Source organism: Ailuropoda melanoleuca, chromosome 2 (genome assembly GCF_002007445.2).
Source record: "Ailuropoda melanoleuca isolate Jingjing chromosome 2, ASM200744v2, whole genome shotgun sequence".
In the NCBI taxonomy this organism is placed as follows: domain Eukaryota; kingdom Metazoa; phylum Chordata; class Mammalia; order Carnivora; family Ursidae; genus Ailuropoda; species Ailuropoda melanoleuca.
Window position 1 is genome coordinate 39,045,786 of NC_048219.1, and position 24,055 is coordinate 39,069,840.

At 42.7% G+C, this 24,055-nt stretch overlaps 1 protein-coding gene across 1 annotated transcript; it reads left to right on the plus strand.

Moving 5' to 3' along the window:
- The first annotated feature begins 3,760 nt into the window (after positions 1 to 3,760).
- LEPROT lies at positions 3,761 to 20,420 on the plus strand. The gene is made up of 4 exons (XM_002923635.4): positions 3,761 to 3,910; positions 9,143 to 9,218; positions 14,815 to 15,001; positions 16,696 to 20,420. Exons 1-4 carry the CDS (start codon positions 3,895 to 3,897, stop codon positions 16,810 to 16,812), a joined length of 396 nt encoding a protein of 131 aa, XP_002923681.1. The 5' UTR covers positions 3,761 to 3,894; the 3' UTR covers positions 16,813 to 20,420.
- Positions 20,421 to 24,055: the final 3,635 nt, after the last annotated feature.

Consider the following 24,055-nt stretch of genomic DNA (forward strand, 5'->3'; position numbering starts at 1 on the left):
ATTGGACAGAGAGAAACACAGTGAGAGAGGAAACACCAGCATGGGGAGTGGGAAAGGGAGAAGCAGGCTTCTCATTGACCGGAAGCCTGCTGCGGGGCTCGATGTGGGGCTCAATGTGGGGCTCAATGCAGGGCTCGATGCAGGGCTCGATCCCAGGACCCTGGGATCATGACCTGAGCCAAAGGCAGACGCTTAACGGCTGAGCCACCCAGGCGCCCCTAAACTAAGGCTTAATTTTATCACCTGCACAGTAGAGATAATTGCGGCAACCCTGCAATGGAGGAATTAGGGACTGCATATAAGCTGCTATCAAGTGAGTTCTCACGAAATAGGAGTTGTTGTCTTTGTTGCTGATAGTCTATAGGACAAAGTAGGTCACTGCAGGCCAGTATTGGGGCTGGAATTACACTGAAACCTTGGGTTGTGGGGAGTGAATCACACACATAGAAAAAAGCTTCAAAAGAAACTTGTGCCTTGGCCCTTATTTCTAAATCCTTGGAATGGCAGAGATCTGCCTGCGTAAAATGGCAGAGATTTGAATTGTAGTTTCTGTAAAGGGAATGGCTGTGTGAAAAGCAGTGGTTGAGAGTTAGGGAGGGAAACTAACATTGACTGATTTCAGTGGTTGCGTCACCCTTGGATTTCACTTAAGCAGTGATCTGAGAGCCTACCCCAGTGCAGATGGATCCAGGGCATCTATCTTGCATGTGTGACGCTACGATGGTACTGTGAATGGCGAATTTATTAATTTTTGTTAATCCAACCAATATTTTGTGTAAACTGAATGCCAGATACTAATAGATATGTAAGGGTAAATAAAAATGAACAAATGGACTTGATTGCCCTGTAAAACATAGGAGGTTGCTGTTTTTCTAATAACTGCAACAGATTTAGAGGGAGTAGTACAAGTGCCGACTGACTGTAGAGTTGAACGGTTTTGGGTTTTATCTAAGCTTCTCTACTCACAAGTTACTATTTGAGCCTCGGTCTTCCCATCTGCAAGATGGAGATAATATAACCCAGTTCACAGTATGAGGGAATCGAATGCCAGGAGAGAATATGACAGTTTATCTAAAGTGATTCACTGCGCAACTAATGAAGCATCAAACTTTACATCGGAATCTGGGGATGTACTGTATGGTGATTAACATAATATAATAAAATAAAAAAAAATAAAGTGATTCACTGAAGTGCTAGGCAGCATGACGGAGGACATGGATCTTAAACATCCAAGTTGGGGGTAGGTTTCAGCTTCTAAGGTTTTACTTTCTTTTTTGGCGACTCTTTTATTCTTGAGGAAACGTGGAATGGGTAAGTGGAAGAACAATTTTTCAGCGCAACATCTCGTAAAAGCAGATTTTCTCAGGGGATGGTTGAGTTTCTTTAATCAAACAGGAGGAGGTCCTGGGAGCCTCTGATTTATAGCCAGTCCATCAGAAGAACAGGTAACAACCTGGGCTTACAAATGGTGTCTCAAGTCTGAGGTAGGTCAGAAGCATAGGTAACAACCTGGCATGTGACTGGCGTCAGAAAGTGAGAGGTGCAGAGTCCTGTAGGACTAAACTCTTAACCTGTGGAATTTGATGCTATCTCCAGGTAGATAGTGTCTAAATTGAACTAAATTGTAGGACACCCTGTTGGTGTCCAAGAATTGCTTGGTGTTGTGTGGGAAGTATTCCCTACCCCACCCCCACCACCTCCCACACACACTTAGAAATTAGTTCCAGGAGCCTAATTTAGAGATGAATACTGTCTCTGCATTTTCCTGATTCCAGACATTACCCCTGAGCAAACACCTCATCTTTTTGCTTCTCACCATCTTTCAGTTTCTTACTGCTAAGCTTAAGGCACTCCAACCAAGCTGTACCTCTGAGGTAATGTCACTTTTCTCCAAAATCACTTCCCTTCTGTGGGACTGTCCTCAGGCTGACTTGGAAGGCTCCAGCAAACCTTTATTTATGGCTTTTCAGACACTTGCTGGGTGCCCGGGAATAGAAAGGGAAATGGGGAGATTTGACCCCAAAGAAAATCCTAATCAATTAAGGGGAAAAAAGTCTGAACTTTCTCATGAGAGCAGCTTGGCATTATAGTAAAGGAGCTAAAAAGGACAGGTTTCCAGCTTATGGCTGGCAGATAGGCAATTTCCCCTGAATGCTTTAACAGGTATTAGAAAGAATATGATACTCAAAAGAGGGAAAAAGACATTCTCAACAATCTTGAGTAGATTGCAGGCTACAAAGCAGAGCAGTGTAATTCTGATCTGCAAGAGTCTGCAGTGAGCCAGGTATTAGCAACACAATGTTTTTAATGAGCGTAGCTTACATCTAAGAGGAGAAATGGGAGGGGCTAGAAAAACAAATTCACAAATAAGCATGTGTTGAGACAATAATACATTCCTAGTACAGTTTTGAAAAGGTAAACTGAATGGGGATCGGGAAAGGTCGTGGTGGTGAGAATTGGTACTTCTCAGGCAGCCAGGGGAACTCCTTTATCTTTCAGTCTCTTTGAAGATTAAGAAAAAGCAATAGAAAAGGGGCAGTAGTTCTCAGCTACAATGAGGTTAAGTGGCCTGTAATCCAACCTCCAGAAAGCTGGCAAGTCCTACCTTTTCTGAGCCTCTTTCCATAAAGGTAAAATAAAGCACTGGGTCAAATGGCTCTTAAGGTCTCTTTCAGATTGGCCCCACCAAGACAAAACTCTCCATTACTGTGAGGAAAAGTAAGTACAAAATGGCCCCATGCGGTTTAAACTGGCCTTGGTTACCTGCAGACTTGAGGTCCTAAGGTGTAAGAATAGTTATTTAAAGCTTCATGAAAGTTTCAGGTGCAAAAGAGGTTAGTGGTCTTTGTCTCTCTAAATAAGCCAGGGTGGAAGGGAGAAAACGAGTGTTTGAAAAGTGAAGTTAGTATTAAGCCGGGCAAGTCCATGTAAATGCCAAGATCTTCAGAAGGGATGTCTCCTCTGGGCCTTTTCCCTGGTGCTCCCATGTCCCACTCAGCAGCAGTCACAGCGAGGTAAACGCAGACCCGCCCACACACAAGCACGCCTGGGCTCAAGAGAATAATGCTGCCCGGTAAGCGGGTGTCCCTTCCTTCCCTCTCCCCACTTTCTCGTTCTCCACCGTCGGGCAGAGATTCCTTGCAGCCAGTAACCGCAATTCTGGGTCTTGGTTGCGCCGGACCTGTGCTGGGTTGGCTGCGCTGGAGTGTCTTGGCACGCGCGCGGATTCAGCGGTGCGGGAGGAGCCAAGGCCCCAGCCGACGGATTGGATTGAACGTGGGGCAGGTTATGGGATTACGCGTAGGGCTCAGTATCTAGGAGGAGGGCTCCACGTGCAAAATCGGGTTTACACGCTGAGAGTGGGTTTCCAGGGTAAACTCAGGACCCGGATCACAGGATGGGGCGGAACTCTGCGCGCTGGAGGCGGGGTTATGGTCGAGCTGGGCGGGGCTTCGGGTGGTGCGGGCGGGGCTCTGCGTGGCGGGAGTGAGCTTGGGACCAGCAGGGATCCGGCTCTGAGTGGACGGGGAGAGGCGATCGGGACCGGCGGGGGCGGGGCTCTGAGTGGCGAAGCGGGGAGAGATCGAGACCCCAGCGGTTGGGCTGTGCGTGTTTGGGGTGAACTTGGAACCCACAGGGGACTGGCATGGGCAGGACTCTGCGTGGCGGATCCGGGACAAACAGGGGCGGGGCTGTGCGCGTCCGGGAGGGGAGGATCAGGACCGGCAGGGGCGGGGCTCTGCGTGGCAGGGCGGAGAGGATCGGGACGGGCACGGGCGGGGCTCCGCGTGAAGGGGCGGGCTCAGGGCCCGTTGTGCGGTGCCGGGCAGGGTCTGGGAGGCAGCCGGGCTGTGGCAGGAAGCCGGAAGCAGCCGCGGCCCCAGCTCAGGAGACATGGCGGGTGTTAAAGGTATATCCGTGGCCCCCCCAACTCGCTCCCTGGTCCTGCGGTGGGGTGTCGCCTCCGTCCGGGGCTAAGCCTGGAGCTGCTCCTTCAGCGCGTGGGCGAGGGACGGCATCCCCTAGGCCCACCGCCCTCCCCGCCTCTCCGGGGCGGTAGGCGTTCGCACTCTCCCTTCGCCCCGCGGGGCGCGGGTGGAATCTCACTGCTCTTCATGCTCTTGCCCCGCTCTCCGGGGCCTTCCAGGCGGAGTCAGGAGCAGTGCCTCCCTGGGACACCCGGGCTAGCCCGGGAGCATCACCTCCCGGCCCCTCAGTTCCTCGGAGCAGCCCCCCCGCCCCCACCTCTGCCGAGTTTTAAACAGAGTAGGTTTCCACTTCCTGATGTCCACTCCGATGCCTCTCCTCCCTCTTCCTGCAGCTCCGCAGTTTCCCATTTCCTCCAGAGCAGCCATTGTCTCTAGTCTTCTCGGCTCTTAAAGTACCGGGGCTCTTAATCTTCTCGGTACTGATGATTTTTCGAGTTGAACAGAGTTGACTGCAGGCAACGGAAAGCCCCCAGAAATTCTGTATTTCTCGCAGTTGTGGAGAATAGATTAGGTGGAATGTTATCGCTACTTTCTTTAGTGTTTATGGACAGACAAGAAAGTAGTGTTTGCAAAATGCGTGTTTTTGAATGGGGCAGTTAAAAAAGGGGGTACCAAAAAAACCGCTTCCCCTATCTGTATGCCTTTAGAGAAATGGGAGATACCTGCGGTGGGAGAGGCTATTGGAAGGCTTCTTGTTATTTTGGTGGGAAACCATTCGATTTCCAGTGTTTGAAGAGAGTAGTGTAACTTGTTTCTCTGTTGGAATTACTGTCCTCTTTGGAATTTGTACCCAAGGATCCTTCCCAGTTAATCAACATCTCCTGTAAACATGTATAGAGTATATTTGCACGCATGTCGCATGTGTGGGCAATCTGAAATGTATGTGAGTATGTGAGCTGTTAGCGGCAGACACATTTTATCATTCTTTCGGAATGAGTTTTATATCAGTTTAGTAAATACGATTTACTTGGATGGTGTCCAGTGTGTAACATGTCCATTTGAAGCAAATGCAGAAAACAGGTGACAAGTAGTATCTCAGTACTGCACTGTGGTATTTAGTCATGCCCCCAAACTATCCAATAATAAAAATGGTTAAGTGTGAATGTGTTAGAAATTGTGATGTGGGGGCGCCTGGGTGGCACAGCGGTTAAGCGTCTGCCTTCGGCTCAGGGCGTGATCCCGGCGTTATGGGATCGAGCCCCACATCAGGCTTCTCCGCTATGAGCCTGCTTCTTCCTCTCCCACTCCCCCTGCTTGTGTTCCCTCTCTCGCTGGCTGTCTCTATCTCTGTCGGATAAATAAAATCTTAAAAAAAAAAAAAAGAAATTGTGATGTAGTGAAAAGGAAGATAGACTATGAAATGGAAAAGGACTAAGGGAAAGAAGCATTTTACAGGTAGTTCACCTTTTATTGAGGGACTAATGTATGCCTATGACTTGGGATAAAAAGATAAAAGTAATTTTGGGGTGACAGAACTGGAAATAATTATATTACTATTGAAGTGTCCAAGATGTGCTTAGATGACAGGAGGAGCACAGAGATGATGTTGTGGATTGAATTGTATCCCTCAAAAGATATGGTCAAGTTCTAACTCCTCAGTACCTGTGAATCTGATCTTATTTGGGAATAGGGTCCTGGCAGATGTTACCAAATTAAGATGGTATTGGGTTAGAATGTGCCCTAATCCAATGACTGGTGTCCTTATAAAAAAGGAAATTTGCATGTAGAGGCATAGGGAGAACACCACATGGAAACAGAGGCAAAAACGGGAATGATGCAGGTAGACGCCAAGAAGCACCAAAGATTGCCAGCAACCACCAGGAGTTAGGAAAAAGCAAGGAAAGATCTTGCCTTAGAACCTTCAGAGGAAGCATGGGCCTGCCAGCATCTTGATTAGAGACATCAAGCCTCCAGAACTGTGAGAAAATAAACTTCCATGGTTCTAAAGGGTTCACTTTGTAGTAAGTTGTTAATAGCAGCCCCAGGAAAGGAATGTAGATGGGATTACTTGACCCTGCTCCTGGGAGAAAGAGGACTACTTTCACAAAAGAGGCAATTTTGCATTGAGTCTAAAAAGGTCAGTAAGGTAAAGGCTTACTAAGGATGGAGCAAGGACGGAGTTTTTTCCAAGTGGAGAGAGCATGTGCCAGACAACTCGTAGGCTGTGAGAGCAGCTGTGAAGGGGCGACACCATCTCTGTTTATTTGAGAGATCACTGTCTGCTACATGGAGGATGGATTGGAAGAGTCACAGTTGGAGGCAGGCGTGAGATGATGAGGGCCTGCACAGGGTAGTAGCGGAGGGTTCAGTTGAAGAGGGTGGACATCTCAATCCTTTAGGGCTGCTCTAACAAAAATGCCAGAAACTGGATGGCTTAAACAGCAAACGTTTATTTCTCAGTCCTGGATCCTGAGAAGTCCAAGATCAAGGTGCGAACTGATTCAGGGTCTGGTGAATGTCTGCTTCATGATTCATAGACAGTCGTCTTCTCACGGTGTCCTCATGTGGCAGAGAGGGCAAGGGAGCTCAGGAGTCCCATTTAGGAAGGCACTAATCCCATCCATGAGGGCTCCTCCTTCATGACCTAATCACCTCCCAGAAGCTTCAAATACCATCACATTGGCTCTAGAATTTAACATGAATTTGGGGAGGGCACTCACTCATTCAGTCTCCCAGAGTGACATCTGGGAGATTGAGTCACCTTGACTTGCTGATTTTCTCTAAGAGTGTGATGATAGTGTTGGGTGGTCTTTCAAGATAGAACTTAAAGAGATGCCTGGGTGGCTCAGTCTGTTAAGCGTCTGCCTTTGGCTCAGGTCATGATCCCAGGGATCAAGCCCCACATCGGGCTCTCTGCTCAGTGGGGAGCCTGTTTTTCCCTCTCCCTCTGCCTGTTGCTCCCCCTGCTTGTGCTCTCTCTGTGTCCAGAGACAAAATCTTTTTTTTTTTTTTTAAGATTTTATTTATTTGACAGAGACACAGCGAGAGAGGGAACACAAGCAGAGGGAGAGGGAGAAGCAGGCTTTCCGCTGAGCAGGGAGCCCGACGCGGGGCTAGATCCCAGGACCCTGGGATCATGACCTGAGCCAAAGGCAGACGCTTAACGACTGAGCCACCCAGGCACCCCTAAAATCTTAAAAAAAGAAAAACAAGATAGAACTTAAAGGGAAAAAGTGCGTTTGGAAGGAGAGGGTGGGATGTTTCAGTTTTACGTGTGTTGAATTTGCGGTCTTTGTTGGCTACTCAGGCAGTGTAGTCCAGAGTGGAGTACGAGGTGCAGGCCTAGTTTTTAGGACCCATTCTGGGCTGCAGCATCAGATGTGGCTGGGCCCTTGTGATACCGGGAGCTCTGGGCTGAATGCAATGTCAGCAGAAGTGTACAGTGGAAAGAAATGGAGTTGGATTCCTGGTTAGGTCCAACTTTAAAAGATGGCAGATGATGTAATTGCTGATGGAAAAAAAAAAAAAAAGAATCCACTGGAGGTACATTTGTGAGCCTTGAGAGATCAGTGTCACTGAACAGAAGGAAGACGTCTGGTTCCTAGCTTTGAACCCTCTACAGCAGGGACTGATGCGGATCGTCAGGCACAGGGAGGGGACAGTGCCAGTGGGGAAAAGATTATCTGTAATGAAACAATATGTGAAAAGTTAATTTTGTAAGTTTTTCTTTAAAAAGTGACATGTGCTACATGGAAAAATATAAAAATTAAAATTGACAGTCTTTCCTTGTCCACTAATGTCTGTATACTTGCAGATGTTTTTAAAAAGCACCTTGGCATCTTCTTATAAAACAGTCTCCCCAAATCTCTTAAAGTAAAAGGAAGCAATCAAAATGTTAAGTTATTGAATAATTTTGAGCATTATGAATTTTTTAGAAGAAAATTTGGCTAAATTGTGTCCTGTGCTTTGGGGTTATACCTTTAGCAAAGAACGTTGCTAAAATGAGCAGATGCCTTCATCAGGCAACATTTATTTATGGAGCACCTCCTTTTGCCAAACACTTCACATGGAGTATTTCCTTTACTTCCCATAAGCTTCATGATAAGGTGGCACCATTATTCCCATTTCACAGGTGAGAAATCAGATTGAAAGAGGTTCAGCTTCTCTCCAAGGTCACACAACCAGTTGGTGGCAGTGTTAAGATATGAACCCCTGTTGATGACTGAGAGTTCAAGACTTTTTAACAGCCCTGATACTCTGTCTCCCACTCAGCAGCGTGACAAGGACAAATATGTTCCTACTCCCTCAGAGATTAGTGTTAAACAGATGCAGGGAATAAATATTTTATTCCATGGATACTAGTTGGGAATCATTTTCTATGAAAACATGAAAGCAGTCTTCAAATACTTGAAGTACTGTGGTTGGGGGAGGCAGAATGATCCAAGGGTATATATATTACAGTGAGGCAGTTTTGGATATAATTTGAAAGATTTTCAGCATTTGGATACTGTCAGGAGATGATCTGCCTCAGGCGGTATTGAGTTCCCTTCACTGGAGCTGTGCAGACAGGCTGACTGGCCTCTTGTGACGAATAGAGGGAATTTATGTATTAGACAGGAGTTGGGAAGTGCTTGAGACCTTTCTCACCTAATGATTTTAAAGTGGTGGACTAGGCAGCCATTTGCCAGTCAAATGTGACATCAGCTCATGAAATAAGTAAATTACTATCTTTGCTTAAATTAGGGACCTTTTAATTCTTTCCTTAATTGAATGTTTTTATTGAGATATAAATCACATACCATAAAATTAACCCTTTTAAAGTGTAAAATTCGGGGTGCCTGGGTGGCTCAGTTGGTTAAGCATCTGCCTTCAGCTCAGGTCATAATCCCAAGGTCCTGGGATCTAACCCCATGTTGGGCTCTCTGCTCAGCGGGGAGCCTGCTTCTCCCTCTCCCTCTGCCTGCCCCTCCCCCTGCTTGTGCGCTCTTTCTCTCTGTCACATAAATAAAATCTTTAAAAAAGTGTAAAATTCTGTGGTTTTTAGTATATTCACACGGTTGTGCAACCATCACTATAGTTAATTCCAGAACATTTCATCACCGGCAGAAGAAACTCCATACCCATTAATAGGCACTCCCCATTCCTCCCCTCCTCCCCTAGCTCCTGGCAACCACTGATGTGGGACCTTTAACTCTTGGTTTTATTTTTCACAGCTCTCGTGGCATTATCCTTCAGTGGAGCTATTGGGCTGACTTTTCTCATGCTGGGATGTGCCTTAGAGGATTATGGGTAAGTTATCATCTCAAAAAGAACTATTCTTGTTTTTATGCCTTCGTCACCATTAGTATGAGTATTGGTAAGTTTCATCGGCGTAGCACCAAGCTCTCACCAATGAATTAGTGAAGTCCAGGTCCCTTTACGGGGCAGTTGTATTTGTACAGAGAAAAGCTCTTTTTTAAACCTGCTGTTTTCATTTAGTAAGCATTGACGGAGCACCTACTCTGGACCAGCTGGGGCTACAAGAATGAAGAGACACAGTCCTGTTGTCAAGGAGCTTACAGTTCTAGTTGTGCCTGCGAGGCAGGCAGCCTGTGATCCAGTTGATCTGTAGTGGAGTTGAGAGCAAAGTACACTGAGCGCTTTGAAAAGGCGTATTTGAGTCTCCCTGGGAGAGTCAGGGAGGGCTGTAGAGAAGCAGTGCTCTTAAAGCCGAGACGTGGTGCGTGAGTAAGACTTTGTGGGGCTGATGAGTTAGGGGAGGGCATTCCAGGTAGAGGGAGCATTCAACAAAATTTCTTTCTGCAGCAGCTGTTGCTCGAGTACTTACCATGTACCAGCTGCCATTATGGGAATGGAGGATTAAGAAATAAGAGAACGAAGGGCATGCTTTCTTAGAGTGTATATTGCAGTGGGGGAAGCAGACAATAAACAGATTCAAAAGTGTCCATTCTATCCGTGGTAGAATTGTTAGGAAGAATAAAGGATAAAGGGCACAGATACCCAGGAGAGAGTGGTCAGGGCAGGCCTCTCTCAGAGGGTGCTTGTGAACAGATACGTAAAGGAAATAAGGAAGCAGGCCGTGGAGATAACTGAGGAAAGAGGACTTCAGGCAGTAGGAAAGTCCTATGCTGAGGCTCACAGACATGAAAGCCTGTAGACTGTGGAGGAAACTGCATGTTGTTCAATATGGTAGAGCACAGAGTGTAGCTGGGATGGGCAGAAGAAGGGTTGGTCAAGGATGTAGAGTCAAGTCAGTCTTTAGGGCACTGTATGCCATGTAAAGGAAGTGAGACTGTATGCTTCGGGCAATAGGAGCTGGAGAAATACCTTGAGAATAGGTTTGGAGGTTGAGGGAGTTTATGTTTTAAGAAGGTCAGTCTGGCCCAAATGTGAGCATGGGTAGCAAAGTGCTGAGAGTGCAGTCAGGACGAGTAGCAGTGCACTGCTGTCATAAATCAAGCAAAACGTAGGGCCACGGCAGTAGCAATGGAAAGAAAGGAAGGAGAGAGATCCGAGTGGCAGAACTAACAGGTTTTGTTAACTGATGTTAGGGTTCAGCAAGGGGAAAGGGTTTGGGGATGCCTCCCAGGTGATTGGCTTGAGCAGCTAACTGCACAGAAGATAATGGGACTAACTTAAACCAACTAGAGTGAGTCGGTAGGACATTGATGAGTTCAAATCTCTCACCCCAGGGCCTCGATGGCTCAGTCAGTTGGGCATCTGCCTTCGGCTCAGGTCATAATCCCAGGGTCCTGGGATCGAGCCCCACGTTGGGCTTCTTGCTCAGTAGGGAGTCTGCTTCTCCTCTCCTGCTCCTCCCCCCACTTGTGCTCTCTTGCTTGCTCTCTCTATAATAAATAAATAAAATCTTAAAAAACAAAACAAAACAAAATCTCTCACCCCAGTTCTGGCCAACTATCACAGAAATTGTCTGCACACAAGAGGGAGCCAGTTATAAGCAGTAACTGACATTCATCCAGAGCATTTGCAGCTATTACCTGAGTGTAGCTTTAAGGATATAAGTTATCCTCATTTCTAGCTGGGGAACCAAAGTCCAGAGCGGTTAAAGACTTAACCCAAATCACGCAGTCTTAAGTGACTCATGTTCAGATTGGACTCATGTTCTGAATCTCTTGACCATTATTCTGTAACCAACTCTAAATTCAAGTGTTTTAATTCTCTGTGATCTCTGTAAGGTTAAAAAAAATGAGCCATTACTGCTATGACAAAGAAATCAGTTTTACATCTTAACGATGGTGACCCAGGATTATCGTCTACATTAGGAGTCAGCAAACTGGTGCACAGGCCAGACACGGACTGATGCCTGTTTTTGTAATTAACATTTTATTGGAACTCAGCGACACTTGTTTATGTACTATCTTTGGGTACTTTTATACTACAGGGGCAGAGTAGTTGAGAGAGCGAGCTTGCGGCTTGCAAAGTCTAAAATATTTACTGTTTGGTCGTTGCAGAAAAAGTTGGCCAATGTCTGGCCTACATGTTTTCTGAATAGTTAACATTTAATATTTAAATTTTGTATGTAAACAAGGTTGCTTCTGTATTAACGGTTCTTGGAGTAGAATATTGGTGGCTTACTGCGAATGGGAACGTGGTCTCCTACACTGTTTTACAGAAAACTGTCACTGTGTTCTTGGAAGAATTAAGAGCTCCTGGCTGTGGGCATGTCAGGTCACAGCTGGATCTATTCCAGACTCTTCTCCTATCTATATCTCCGTTTCCTCACTGGTAAAATAAGGGCTTTAGACTAGAGAATCTCGAAAGGCCCCTTCACGCATACTGTTTAGGACACACAAAAATTCCTATAGTTTGTGAAATTAGGACTTAGAATTCACTGTTTATATCCTGAGTCCTCTTCATGAAGGGCCCTTCCCCTTCTTGCTTTCTGGTTACCGTCCTGCACTCCTAGATTTGTGGCCGAAATAAGCTTTCTTCACCGTATAGCTTTGCCACAACTTCTGCTTAGAGGTGCTGGCTATCAGGGTGGCTCTGTGTTGTGGTGATACGTCCTTCTGTGATGTGGATATATAAACGTGAGTAGAGACTGCTTTTTTTCCCCTCAAGAAATGAAGCGTAATAAACATCTATGTGATGGAGAAACACATTTTTGAAGAAGTTACAGAGAAAATATAATTGAAAAGCAGAGGGCAATTTGTAATAAATGCAGAACATTAAAATTTGCATACAGTATTATTGTTACCTCTTATAATAAAGGCTATCTAAAATTTTTGCTAGTAAGCATATTTATTTTTAGAACTTTCATACTTAAAATTCATTTTATTTCTTCCATAAGTGTTAATGGAATACCTCATTCTAGGCCATGGGGATAAATGGTGATTGATTAAGACAAATTAGATTGTTGTTCTCATAACAAGGAACTATCACATAGGAATAAGTGCTGTACAAAAAGTTAAAAGTGTGATGTGCTTAAGGATAACTTGAAGTATTTAAAATGGGTGGTCAGTTTTATTTCACTTAGCATGATATCCTCTGTGTCCATCCATGTCATCACAAATGCAAGACCTTATTCTTTTTTATGGCTGAGTAATACTCCACTGTGTTTGTGTGTGTGTGTGTGTGTGTGTGTGTGTGTGTGTGTGTCTGTCTGTCTCCCGTATCTTCTTTATCTCTTCATCTGTTGATGGACTTTTGGGTTACTTCTGTATCCTTGCTATTGTAAATAATGCTGCAGTGAACACTGATATGCATGTATCTTTTTTAAATTAGTGTTTTTTTGTTTTCTTTGGGTAAATACCGAGTAGTGCACTTACTGGATCATATGGTAACTCTAATTTTTTTTAAGGACCCTCCATACTGTTTAGTGGTTGCACCAATTTGCATTCCTACCAACAGTGCACGAGGGTTCCCTTTTCTCCACATTTTTGCCAATACTTGTTATATCTTATCTTTTTGGTACTAGCCATTGTAACAGGTGTGAGGTGGTATCTCAGTGTGGGTTTGATTTGTATTTCCCTGATGTTGAGTGATGCTGAGCATCTTTTCATGTGTGTCTTGGCCATCTGCATTTCTTCTTCAGGTCCTCTGCCCTTTTTAAATTGGATTATTTGGGGGGTTTTTTGGTGTTGAGTTGTGTAAGTTCTTTATATAGTTAAGATATTAACATCTTACCAGGTATATCATTTGTAAATATCTTCTCCCATTCAATAGGTTGCCTTTTTATTTTATTAATGGTTTCCTTCACTGTGCAAAAGCTTTTTATTTTAGCGTAGTCCCAGTAGTTTAATTTTGCTTTTGTTTGCCTTGCCTGAGGAGACATAGCTAGGAAAATGTTGCTAAGGCTGATGTCAGAGTTGTTGCCCATGTTTTCTTCTAGGAGTTTTATGCTTTCAGGTCTCACTTTTAGGTCTTTTTTTTTTTTTTTTAAAGATTTTATTTATTTATTTGACAGAGACACCCAGCGAGAGAGGGAACACAAGCAGGGGGAGTGGGAGAGGAAGAAGCAGGCTCCCAGCGGAGGAGCCTGATGTGGGGCTCGATCCCAGAACGCTGGGATTACGCCCTGAGCCAAAGGCAGACGCTTAACGACTGTGCCACCCAGGTGCCCCCACTTACAGGTCTTTAATCCATTTTGAGTTTATTTTTATATATGATTTAAGAAAGTGATCCAGTTTCATTCATATGCTTGTTGCTATTCAGTTTTCCTACCACCATTTATTGAAGAGAACAAATTGATGGTTGGGTTGGGAGGAGGAGGAATGGGCAAAATGGGTGAAGGGGAGTGGGAGGTGCAGGCTTCCAGTTATGGAATGAATTTGTCCCGGGGTTAAAAGGCACAGCATAGGGAATATAGTCAGTGGTATCATATTAGCGATGTATGGAGACAGGTGGTAGCTACACTTGTGAACATAACATAATGTACAGACTTGTAGAATCACTGTGTTGTGCACCTGAAAACTAATGTAGCATTGTGTGTCAACTACACTTCAATAAAAGATAATAAATAAGTAAGTAAGTAAGTAAATAAATAAATAAAATTGAATGGTCAGGGAAAGCCACTTTTAGGAGGAGACGTCTCAGTTTAGATTACATAAGAAGGAACAAGCCAATGAGAAGAGGGGGAGGGGAGCATTCCAAGCCGAGGGCCTGGCTAGTGCAGAAGCCTTAAGATAGGGATGAGCTCAGAGTGTTTAAGGAACAGAAAAAAGGCTGGTGTGGCTCCTGACTGAGTGAATGAAGAGAAGATGGCACGAAATGAATGGATCATGTAAAGATTTGTAGGCCAGGGCAAGGAATCTGGGTTTTTCTAAACCATTGAAGGGTTTCTAACATGCATACGCTCAAAAGATCTCTATTGAATTAGCGTGTTCAAGGCACTGCACTGTGTTCTGTAGGGAAAGCAAAGATGATTAGGTGAAGTCATCTTCACTAAATGAAGATTCTGTCTTTGATTCTGTCTTTAAGAAATTACATCTCAGGGGCACCTGGGTGGCTCAGTCCTGCGATCAAGCCCCGCATGGGGCTTCCTGCTCAGCAGGGAGCCTGCTTCTCCCTCTGCCTGCAGTTCCCCCTGCTTGTGCTCTCTCTCTCTCTGTCAAATAAATAAATAAAATCTTTTAAAAAAAAATTACATCTTAGTAATAACAGAAAACAAAGATTCTAGATTACACATTGTGTAGTTTTTTTTTTAAAACGATGTAAACTATCTGCATATTAATGGACTGGTAATTTTTAATCATTACATCTTACCTATTCCTGGTAGAAATCATCTCATGGATGAGTATTGACAATTAAATGAATGATTATTTAACCTGGGCATTGAAGATAATTCTGACTTTGAAATGGCAGCGTGTCTTCAAAATGTAACCATAACTTTTCTTTCTGCATTTCTTCTGGGTCCACCTGACAGCGTTTACTGGCCCTTGTTTGTCCTGATATTTCACGTCATCTCTCCCATCCCCCATTTCATTGCCAAAAGAGCAACTTATGACTCGGACGCAACAAGTAGTGCCTGCCGGGAGCTGGCATATTTTTTCACTACTGGAATTGTTGTCTCTGCCTTTGGATTTCCTGTTATTCTTGCCCGTGTGTCTGTGGTAAGTTTTGTTTTCTATTGTTTTGCCTGGTGGTTGCTGAGTTTACTTCAAAAGCCTGTGTCCAAAACATTAATTTCATTTCCAGTGCTTAGGCTTAATACTCAAATCCAGACGTGTTTTTAGTTTCTTTTCCATTGTAGATCTCCCTGTCAGTGTCTTGGCCATGTTTTCAGAATGCTTTCTTTGTTTCTCATCACAACTTTTAGCCAGACCATGTGATTTCGTGCTTTTTCGACTTTAAGCTATTTTCTGGAATTGTGCTTACGTCCTTATTACCTCTTAGGGCGATCCACGGAGACAATGGTAGCAATGCCCTTCTGGTTCCCTAAGTGAACATCACATCAAATTCTTCTTCTGCAAATAGGATCATGGACATGATTTTCAGCCCAATACAGTAGGCATTTTTTGAGGGACAATTACATGGCCTCTAGAAGATACAGTGAATAGATGCCATCTTCACATCTAATATAAAATTTTTCTTTTAATGTCTCCAAAACACACACTGTGGGTATAATTTATTTACTTCTTTGACATTCACTGTCTTTCATCCTACTTGCTTTTATTCCCCCTAACTACATACTGTTTCAATTTCATGAAACTCTTATTTGGAGCATTGTATATCTTACTTGGGGCACTGAATCTTTGGAACATCTGCTATTTGTAAGATACCAGGAATAGGAGCCAGGTACTGTCTGTGTTCCAGAGAGTACAGAAACTAGCCTGCTGGGTAAGTACACTAGAAATGCATTATGTGTGATCATTGAAACATGATCACAACACCATAGGAGCACTGGGAAGAGAGAAGTTCCAACTGGCATTTGATGTAGGCCTCTAAGGATAAATAAGGTTTTGATTAAAGTAGGAAAGGCTGTTATATGGAATGGCACCCAAGTGTGAAAAGGCAGTATGTGGTATAAAGAACAGTTCAGTATGATGGAGCCAAAAGGATGTGATGAGGCTAGAAAGCCTGGTCAAGTCCAGTTGGGCAGGCTCTTGAATGCCATGCCAGTTTGAACTCTATCTAGATAATAGAGAGGCGTTGAAGGTTTTTGAATGCAAAATCATCACAACCTTATTCTTCTTGTGCCTTAGACTAGTGCTGCTTATGTTTGGCCCTGTGGATTTCTGTTTTATGCATCAAGTTTTATGAAGAACCTTTCACTGGTTTTCTTTCTACTGGTTAGAGTAAAACAAAAAATGCCCACCAGAGGGTACTCTCATCCGCTGCTGTGCCTCTGTAGAACCATGCCAAGCTGGAAAGCTCTTTTCATTTGTATGCAGATTATTATTTAAAGCTTAAAAAAGAAACAGACCAATCCATAACTCTCCAGTTCCTGTTTTCCTGAAAGAAGGCAATGGGTATAGAACTTTTAGTGCCCAATATTATAATTGGACCCTTTATATTCTGGCTGCTTGTATTTTACTTAAGGCAATCATCGTCTACTGAAAACAAGTCGAGAAATATGTCTAATGGGGAAGATGATAAGGATGATACAGACTTAATTATCAAGGCTCACGAAGTAATTAGGCTAATTACTGAATCGTTCATTGTCTCCCACCTATTACATTATTAAGCCTTTTAGCAGTTTTATGTAATATTTCATTGGATGATTCTAATGCAGAAAATAGCAGAGACTTTCAAAGAGTGCAATATGAAGAAAGTAAAGATTTAATCCTCTTTTCTTGTGTTTCAGATCAAGTGGGGAGCCTGTGGCCTTGTGCTGGCAGGCAACGCAGTCATTTTCCTTACAATTCAAGGTTTTTTCCTTGTATTTGGAAGAGGAGATGATTTTAGCTGGGAGCAGTGGTAGCACTTTATTCTGATAAAACGCATTTTATTTCTTTGAAGTCATACTATATGTATTTGTGTGCACGTGTGGCCTTTTACTATGAAATTTCCTATGCTATTTTTTTTATACCTTTATATCATGTTCGTTGTAAGAAGGACTACATGAGAAAAAGATTAGTTTTCTTTCCAGCAAGCAGATCTCTCCATTTACTCAAGTTGAATTATGTTATTTGTTTAGCTGTTCATATAGTCATGGTGCTCTCAGAAAATACATTAACACTGTCTTGTAGATAGCTGCTCACTCGTGCAATGCACCTTTTGCCTGGGGATGTGCTTGGGTAGGCAGATAACACTGGAGCGAGTCTCCGTTCTGCCCCAGACTTCCGAGATGTGCTTGTGGCCCAGAGAGATGGAGGTGGCTCCCTCTTTGTGTTGTAGATCCTTGCATCTCAAAGTGTGGTCCGTCCAACACTAGCCTGTCCTAGGAGCCAGTACGTACAGAATCAGAGGCCCCACCACGGACCCATTGCATTTTGGATGAGATCCCAAGTGAATTATATGCACGTGAAAGTGTGATAAGTGCTGTCTAGAGGAATAAGCATCACATCTAGCTTCCTAGTCTTCCCCTTGGCTGAGCCGCTTAACCTCTCTGGGCGTGAGCGGCTCATTTGTAAAAATTGTCTCCCCTGCCTTCATGTTGAGGCCTGAGGCCTAGTTCAGTCTCTGGTATCTGTGAAATGTCCAAACCTATAATCTCGTTCCTCACGTTTGTGGACTTGTCCTCAGTAGGGTGCAGCGGTGTCTTCACACTGTCTGAAAAGCAGTGGCTGTTTGCACAGTGCTGGGGGAACACAGTCACCCCAGAGCCCTACTGGGGTGCACCGAGGAAGGCCAGGCTGGACCCAGTTCCTGCTTTAGCAGGGTGGGCAAGAGCAGATAGGTAATACTGTTTCATTTCCCTTTATAATCACACACTTCTCCCCAGCTGGTTCTCTGTGATGCTTTCCACCTCCAGGCCCCAGACACACACACTCCCAGCAGTTCTGATGTGCCCTTACTTCCTCACGGCTCTGCCTCTTCCGATCTGTAGATCATGGAGCCCAGTAAGCAGGCAGAGTGTGAGCTGCTTCCTTTTATTCACATATTGAGGTACTCACTGTCTCTCATGCCTTGTAGGTCTTTTTATATATATACATAAAACACCCTTATGCCACTTTTAAATGAATCATTGGGAATATGTGTCACACTGGCTCCTCTAATCAGTTTTTCTAGCTCAACTTTTTGTCCAAGATCTATTGAAAAAGGGACATATGGGAACTAGAACCACTTGGCAAGAATATAATGACTTCAAAGCATTGTTAATGTGTAATAACTGATATACATTTAAAACACTGAAAATTTGAAGTTTGGAATCTGAGGAATTAGTATATATTTTCATATTCTGGACTGATCTGGGACCAGGAGAAGAGAACGGTGATACCTAAAAGGACAATGTGCAGTTATATTTCAGCCTTGTGCATGATTTTATGTTTTCAAAGTTTTATGTACATACAGAATTGTTGATGTTACTTCCAATATTTATACTAGAAAAATTATATAGACACTTTATAATTTTAACCAGCATCTTTAATAACACTTGCACTTGTTTTATTGTAATAAATTTCTCTTTTAACACAAAAGAAGGTTTAATTTCAAAAGTCTTTATTCTGATGTAGCCTTGCTTAAAAGATAAAAAAAGTGAGAATCTCTTGGTGTTCGGAAATGGGCAGTTTGAGCAATACTCTATCCTGCCATATAGTAATAGCAATAAATTTTAAGATACTATTTTGAATGTCTTGTTGGCTTGTAATAGTATTTCTTTTCCTACAATGGAAATAGTGTTTAATTTATACTCCCTTTTTGCTAAAGTATCTTTGTTAACTTATACATATTTCAGACAACCAAGGTAGCCTTAATATGTAGCCTTAAAGCTTTGCCTCTTGATTGTTTTCCAGAATGATATAAAGTACTTGCGTAGAGAATATTTGTAACTATTTCCTAATAATGGAATGGTTTATTGAAGTGATAGATTGTTGAATTTGCTCTGTGTCTGAAAACGAACATTTATTCTTAGTGCTTAAGTGTCGATTAAGTAATAAATGTTGATAGGAAGTATTGTATATGAATGTACAATACAAAAGTGTCCTTTTGATGACACAAATGTTGGGCATTTTTTTCCTTATGAAAGGTTCATTTTTTTTCTGTATATCTTAGAAGATATTTTGGAGATTCAGAGCACATTGATTATATTCTAAAACTGAGAATACACAAAGAATTGCTCACAAATAAGTAATCTTGTGAAGGGATTCTCTATCATGTTCCAGACAGCTGGCTTACAGGCGGACTTTGAAACACTTTGCCATGAAGAGTGGGAGATTGGCAATTGAGTTCCCAAGCCAAGCCTTCTGAGGCAGGTTAACCCCTCGTGTTGTTGACTTATAATGCTCAGGGTACCTGCCTGAGTTTCGGGGCTCAGAAACAGGGTGGCGTGAACAGGGTGGAGAAAGGAAAGTGTAAATTTCCACCTCTTTTCCTAAGAACAAAGGTCTTCCGTTTTTGTAGCACTTCCCATCCCCTAGTGCCCTTGGGGTCCAGGTACTTTCCTCTGAGTTTGCTAGCCTCCTCTCCTGATGCAGGGCTTTCCTCCCAGCGTGCCCCACCTGCTGGCTTCCTCCCATGTCCAGATCACCCACCTCTCTGCTCCTGCCCAGGCAGTCGTCTTAGTCTGGCTGATCTGGTGCAGTGCTGCTCAGACTCCTTCCCAGAAAGAAAGGATGACTTGTGATCATCTCCCCCCTCCCCTGGAACTCTTACCAGTGCCTGCTGCAACCCCAGCACCGTGCACTTCCCAAGCTGGGCTGCAGCTGCATTTTTACAAGGGAGTGCCTTGGAACCCAGTGGCTCATTCACAGAAAATGGCAGAGTTTCAAAGTAAAGTGGAAAAAGCCTGCCAGCAGTTTATAGGAGGAGAATATTTGGGTTAGGGGCAACCCTCTCATCTCTCATCCCTTCTTCCGGGTGAGTTCTCAGCTGGTTGTACTTTTCATGGTGATTTCTTTTCCTCTGCTTAGGACCCACAGATTTTTCTTACAGTCCTCAAGAAGTCTTTGCCTCTGAGGTATTCCCTTGATGAACACCCTTCTAGAGGCTGAAATGTTTCATTAAGTTAATAACATTCCTTATGCTCTCAGGGAAATGCTTAGGAGACGTCACATAAATGTGCCCTTTTCCATGTTGGCAAAAAATTCAGATTTTGCACCATAATTTAACCAGATTTTTATGAGGATGCTAGCATTTTCCAAGCATAGTAATTAGTTCACAGCTGGGACTGTTATTTCTGTAAATGGATATAAGTTGTGTGTTTTAAATTTTTTTTCCCCATACTGCCTCACAAAGTACCTTATTTGCAAAAATCCCAACGTATAATAGCTCATGAATTACAATCTGCTTTGTGGTGGCCGTGCTTCTGGAATAGAGCCAGTGGTAACCCCGAACACCATGTGAAAGAGCTGCAAGACTGCTTTAGAAGGAATTATGTATGTATGATGAGGATGATTACTTTTTAAATAAAACATGTCATTTATACTTTAACAAAGACTTTTATGTACATTATTAAACTAAAATGTTTAATTTTAGCAGATTATTTTTCCCAGTGCTTTTGTTGGGATAATCTTCACGTGACTGTGATCAGTTTTGAGCCTATACTTACTGTGGTTGAAGAGAAGCAGTCCAGGGATATGTGCAGACTGGAAGGAATCCAGTTTCTAATTACAGCTTTGCTGTGCCTCACGCTCCCGTGGGCGGACGTGTGTGTTGGGCCATGGTTCATCAATAATGGCTGCATTGGAAAAGGGAGAAAACTCGACACTTTAAAAAAACTGCTGGACATACTCTAAAGAGTCTTTTTGTGCACTACAGAAAAGAATGCACTGATGTAAAACACTACTTAACTAATACTGTGTCCTCCTTATGCATGAAACTTTTGCAGAAGATCTGATGTCTTACGGGTGGATATAGGCAGCTAGATTACAAAGAAACTGAGCTAGTTACGTCTTTGTGTTGCCCAACTAAGTATAAAGTTAAATTTAGTAGAAATTTAATGTCAACATAACCATAAAATGCCCATAAGAAAAAAAGAGTTCCCAGGGAAACTTCTCTGGTCCAAGGGTTTGTACCTGTGCGTTTTCATTTAGAAAGCACACTGGATGTGTTGAGATTCGTCCTCTGAGGCTGAGAATGGATGTGCCTAGAAATCCTACGCCTGATATTTAAACAGCATCTCCTGTTTTGAGATTTAAAACAACAACAACAAACTTTCCTATATGTTTTTTGTTAGCTAAATGTGAATAAAAAAAGTCTTGTCCCGTCATTATAGTTGGGAAGTTATTTTCTCCTTTGTGTTTCCTAAAGTGGCCCTTAACAAATTTCCACTGCAGTTACCCGTTTCTTGCTTTTGCAGAAAGAAGTAGAAAACAAATGTGGGTTTCGTTGTTGTTTGTTTGTTTTTAAGAACTAAAGTTGGTGAGGAATTTAAATTTTGGACTTTCCCTACATTTTTTTTAAAATGTAACTTTGTAGAAAATGAATTCCAGTTCCGTTTAACTTCTTTGTTCACCAGGCATAGTACAAAATGACTAGATGACCATTTTGAAATAGTTATTCATGTTCAGTATTAGGCATGTAGACAAAGTGGTCCTAATCTTGAGATCACACATTTGAAGAACACACTTGAATTCTCACAGTATCTCTTTATTGTTGATGATCTCATAATCACAGCTGGATAACTATAGCTGTTTCACACACTTTCTAATTAATTATTAGAGATTATGAAATCAAAAGTTGTGCCTTCATTTTTTTATCCTCAGTGTAACTCTAAACCATCAATTCAACCTTAGATGGATAATTACTTAATAATTTAAAGCATAATTGCACCTATGTTTCTGCAGTTGAGAACCACATCTTATCATCATATTCTATATCAGCATTTATCTCCTCTTTTTCTATAGCTTATCAGTAAGGGGAAGTTGAAGGTTGCTGGGCAGATACATGGGCTGTTTGAAGATGGGACCCTAAGACACATCAGTGAGAGATGAATGCACGGTGTCACATAAAACATTTTTGAGGACTAGTTAGTGGCATGAGAAGCTGCAGGATTAATACGCTTCCCCACAAATTTAATTTGAAGTTATAGTTAATAGAAAAAAATATATATGTATCTCATACATTAAGGAGTAAACTTCATTTATTCAATGAAAACCTATCCTCTGTATCTGTCCTCACTGACTTGGTAATCTTATGCTGTGTCGGGGCTTTAAATACCTTTTGTAGGCAGTGGACATACATTTTTATCTCCAGCCCAGACTTCTCTAAACCCGGGAGTTGTATATCCAACAGCCAACATAATCTCTCCACTTGGATGCCTAATAGGTATCTCAAACTCAACATGTCCAAAGTCAGACTACTGATGCTCTGGTTCCCGTTTCTCAGAACAAAGGACTTGGAAGTGTTTCAGAACTTATTACTGCACACCCCCCATGCAATCCATCAGGAAATCTTGTCACTTCTGGCCTCAAAACGTATCCGGAATCGAAACCTTTTCATACTACCACTATTAGCACTGCGGTTCAAGGACACTGGCCTGTCTTGCCTGGGTTATTGCACTCGCCTCCTCACTGCTAGTTTCCCTGCTTTTGCCAGTTTTCCCCTTCAGAGGAGTCTCAGCACAGCGGTCAGTGTGAGCCTGTGAAATGTCAATCAGATCCTGTCACTCCTCTGTCCCAGCGGCTTCCCATCTCACTTTAGTAATAAAAAGATACAATCCAGTTTTAAAAAGTGAACAAAGGATCTGAATAGGCATTTCTCCAAAGATATGCAAGTGGCTATTGGATACATGAAAAAATTGCTCAACATCATGAGACAACAGAAAATTGCAAATCAAAACCACTATGAGATATCAATCACGTCCCGTTTCCCTAGGATGGCTAAAAAAAAAAAGACACACAATAACAAGTATTGGCAAAGAGGGGAAAATTGGAGCATGCATAAATAAATGGCTGGTGAGAATGTAAAACTGGAATGAATGTAGATTTTAACAGTTCTTCAAAATGTTAAATATTGAGTTACCATATGACAGCAGTTCTGTTTTTCTAGGCATATAGCCAAGAGATGAAAATGTACATCACACAAAAACTTGTACACAACTGTTCATAGCAGCACTATTCGTAATAGTCAAAAAAGTGGGAACAATCCAAATGTCCATCTACTGAGGCGTGGATAAAGTGGTATATCCGTACAATGGAATATTTTTCAACCATAAAAAGAGGTGAAATACTGATACATGGATGGATGAAGCTTGAAAACATTGTGTTAAGTGAAAAAAAAAGTCACAGAAGCCTACATACTGGATAATTCCATTTATCTGAAATGTCCAGAATGAACAAATCCATAGAAATAAAGTGTAGGTATGTGGCTGCCAGTGGCCAAGGGAAGGGGAAACAAGGAATGACTCTAATGGGCACAGATTTTGGGGGGTAATGAAAATGTCCTGGGATTAGTGGTACTCTTTGAATATACTGAAAGCCATGGGGCTATATACTTTAAAAAGATGAATTGTATAGTATGTGAATTCCATCTCAATAAAGAAATCATAAAAAAACAAAGTAAAAAAAAAGTAGGAACAACCTATATGTCTCATCAGCTGATAAGTGTGGTATAAACTTTGGCATGGGTGATAAAGTGCTTCTAAGTTGATTGTGGTGTTTGCACAACTCTGTGACTGTACTAAAGCCCAGTCCATTGAATTGTATACTTGAAATGAGTGGATTTTATGGTATGTGAATTATATCACAACATTTGCAAAATATAATGAATGAATGAATGAATGAATGAATGAATGAATTCTCTGAACTACAAAAAATTATATCAGTTACTCCCTGGCTTTGTGAGGGAAATAGCTTTAGGAATCCAGCCAATACTGAAATAATTCAACTTATGAGGGGGTTTTAATTAAACTCGTGTTGTCATTTTTCTAGATTTTGTAGATTTTTAAAAAAAGATTTTATTTTACTTATTTTAGAGAGAAACAGAGAGAGAGAGAGAGAGCACAAGCCGGGGGAGGAGCAAAAGGAGAGGGAGAGAATCCCAAGCAGACTCCTTCTTGAGCATAGAGCCTGGTGCAGGGCTCCATCCCAGGACCCTGAGATCACGACCTGAGCAGAAATCAAAAG

What these genes read in the sequence shown, in the direction of transcription:
- LEPROT (XM_002923635.4), top strand. An exon ending in TGTGCCTTAGAGGATTATGG is followed by an intron (nt 9,219 to 14,814) that starts GTAAGTTATCAT and finishes TCCACCTGACAG; the next exon opens with CGTTTACTGGCCCTTGTTTG. An exon ending in TTCTTGCCCGTGTGTCTGTG is followed by an intron (nt 15,002 to 16,695) that starts GTAAGTTTTGTT and finishes CTTGTGTTTCAG; the next exon opens with ATCAAGTGGGGAGCCTGTGG.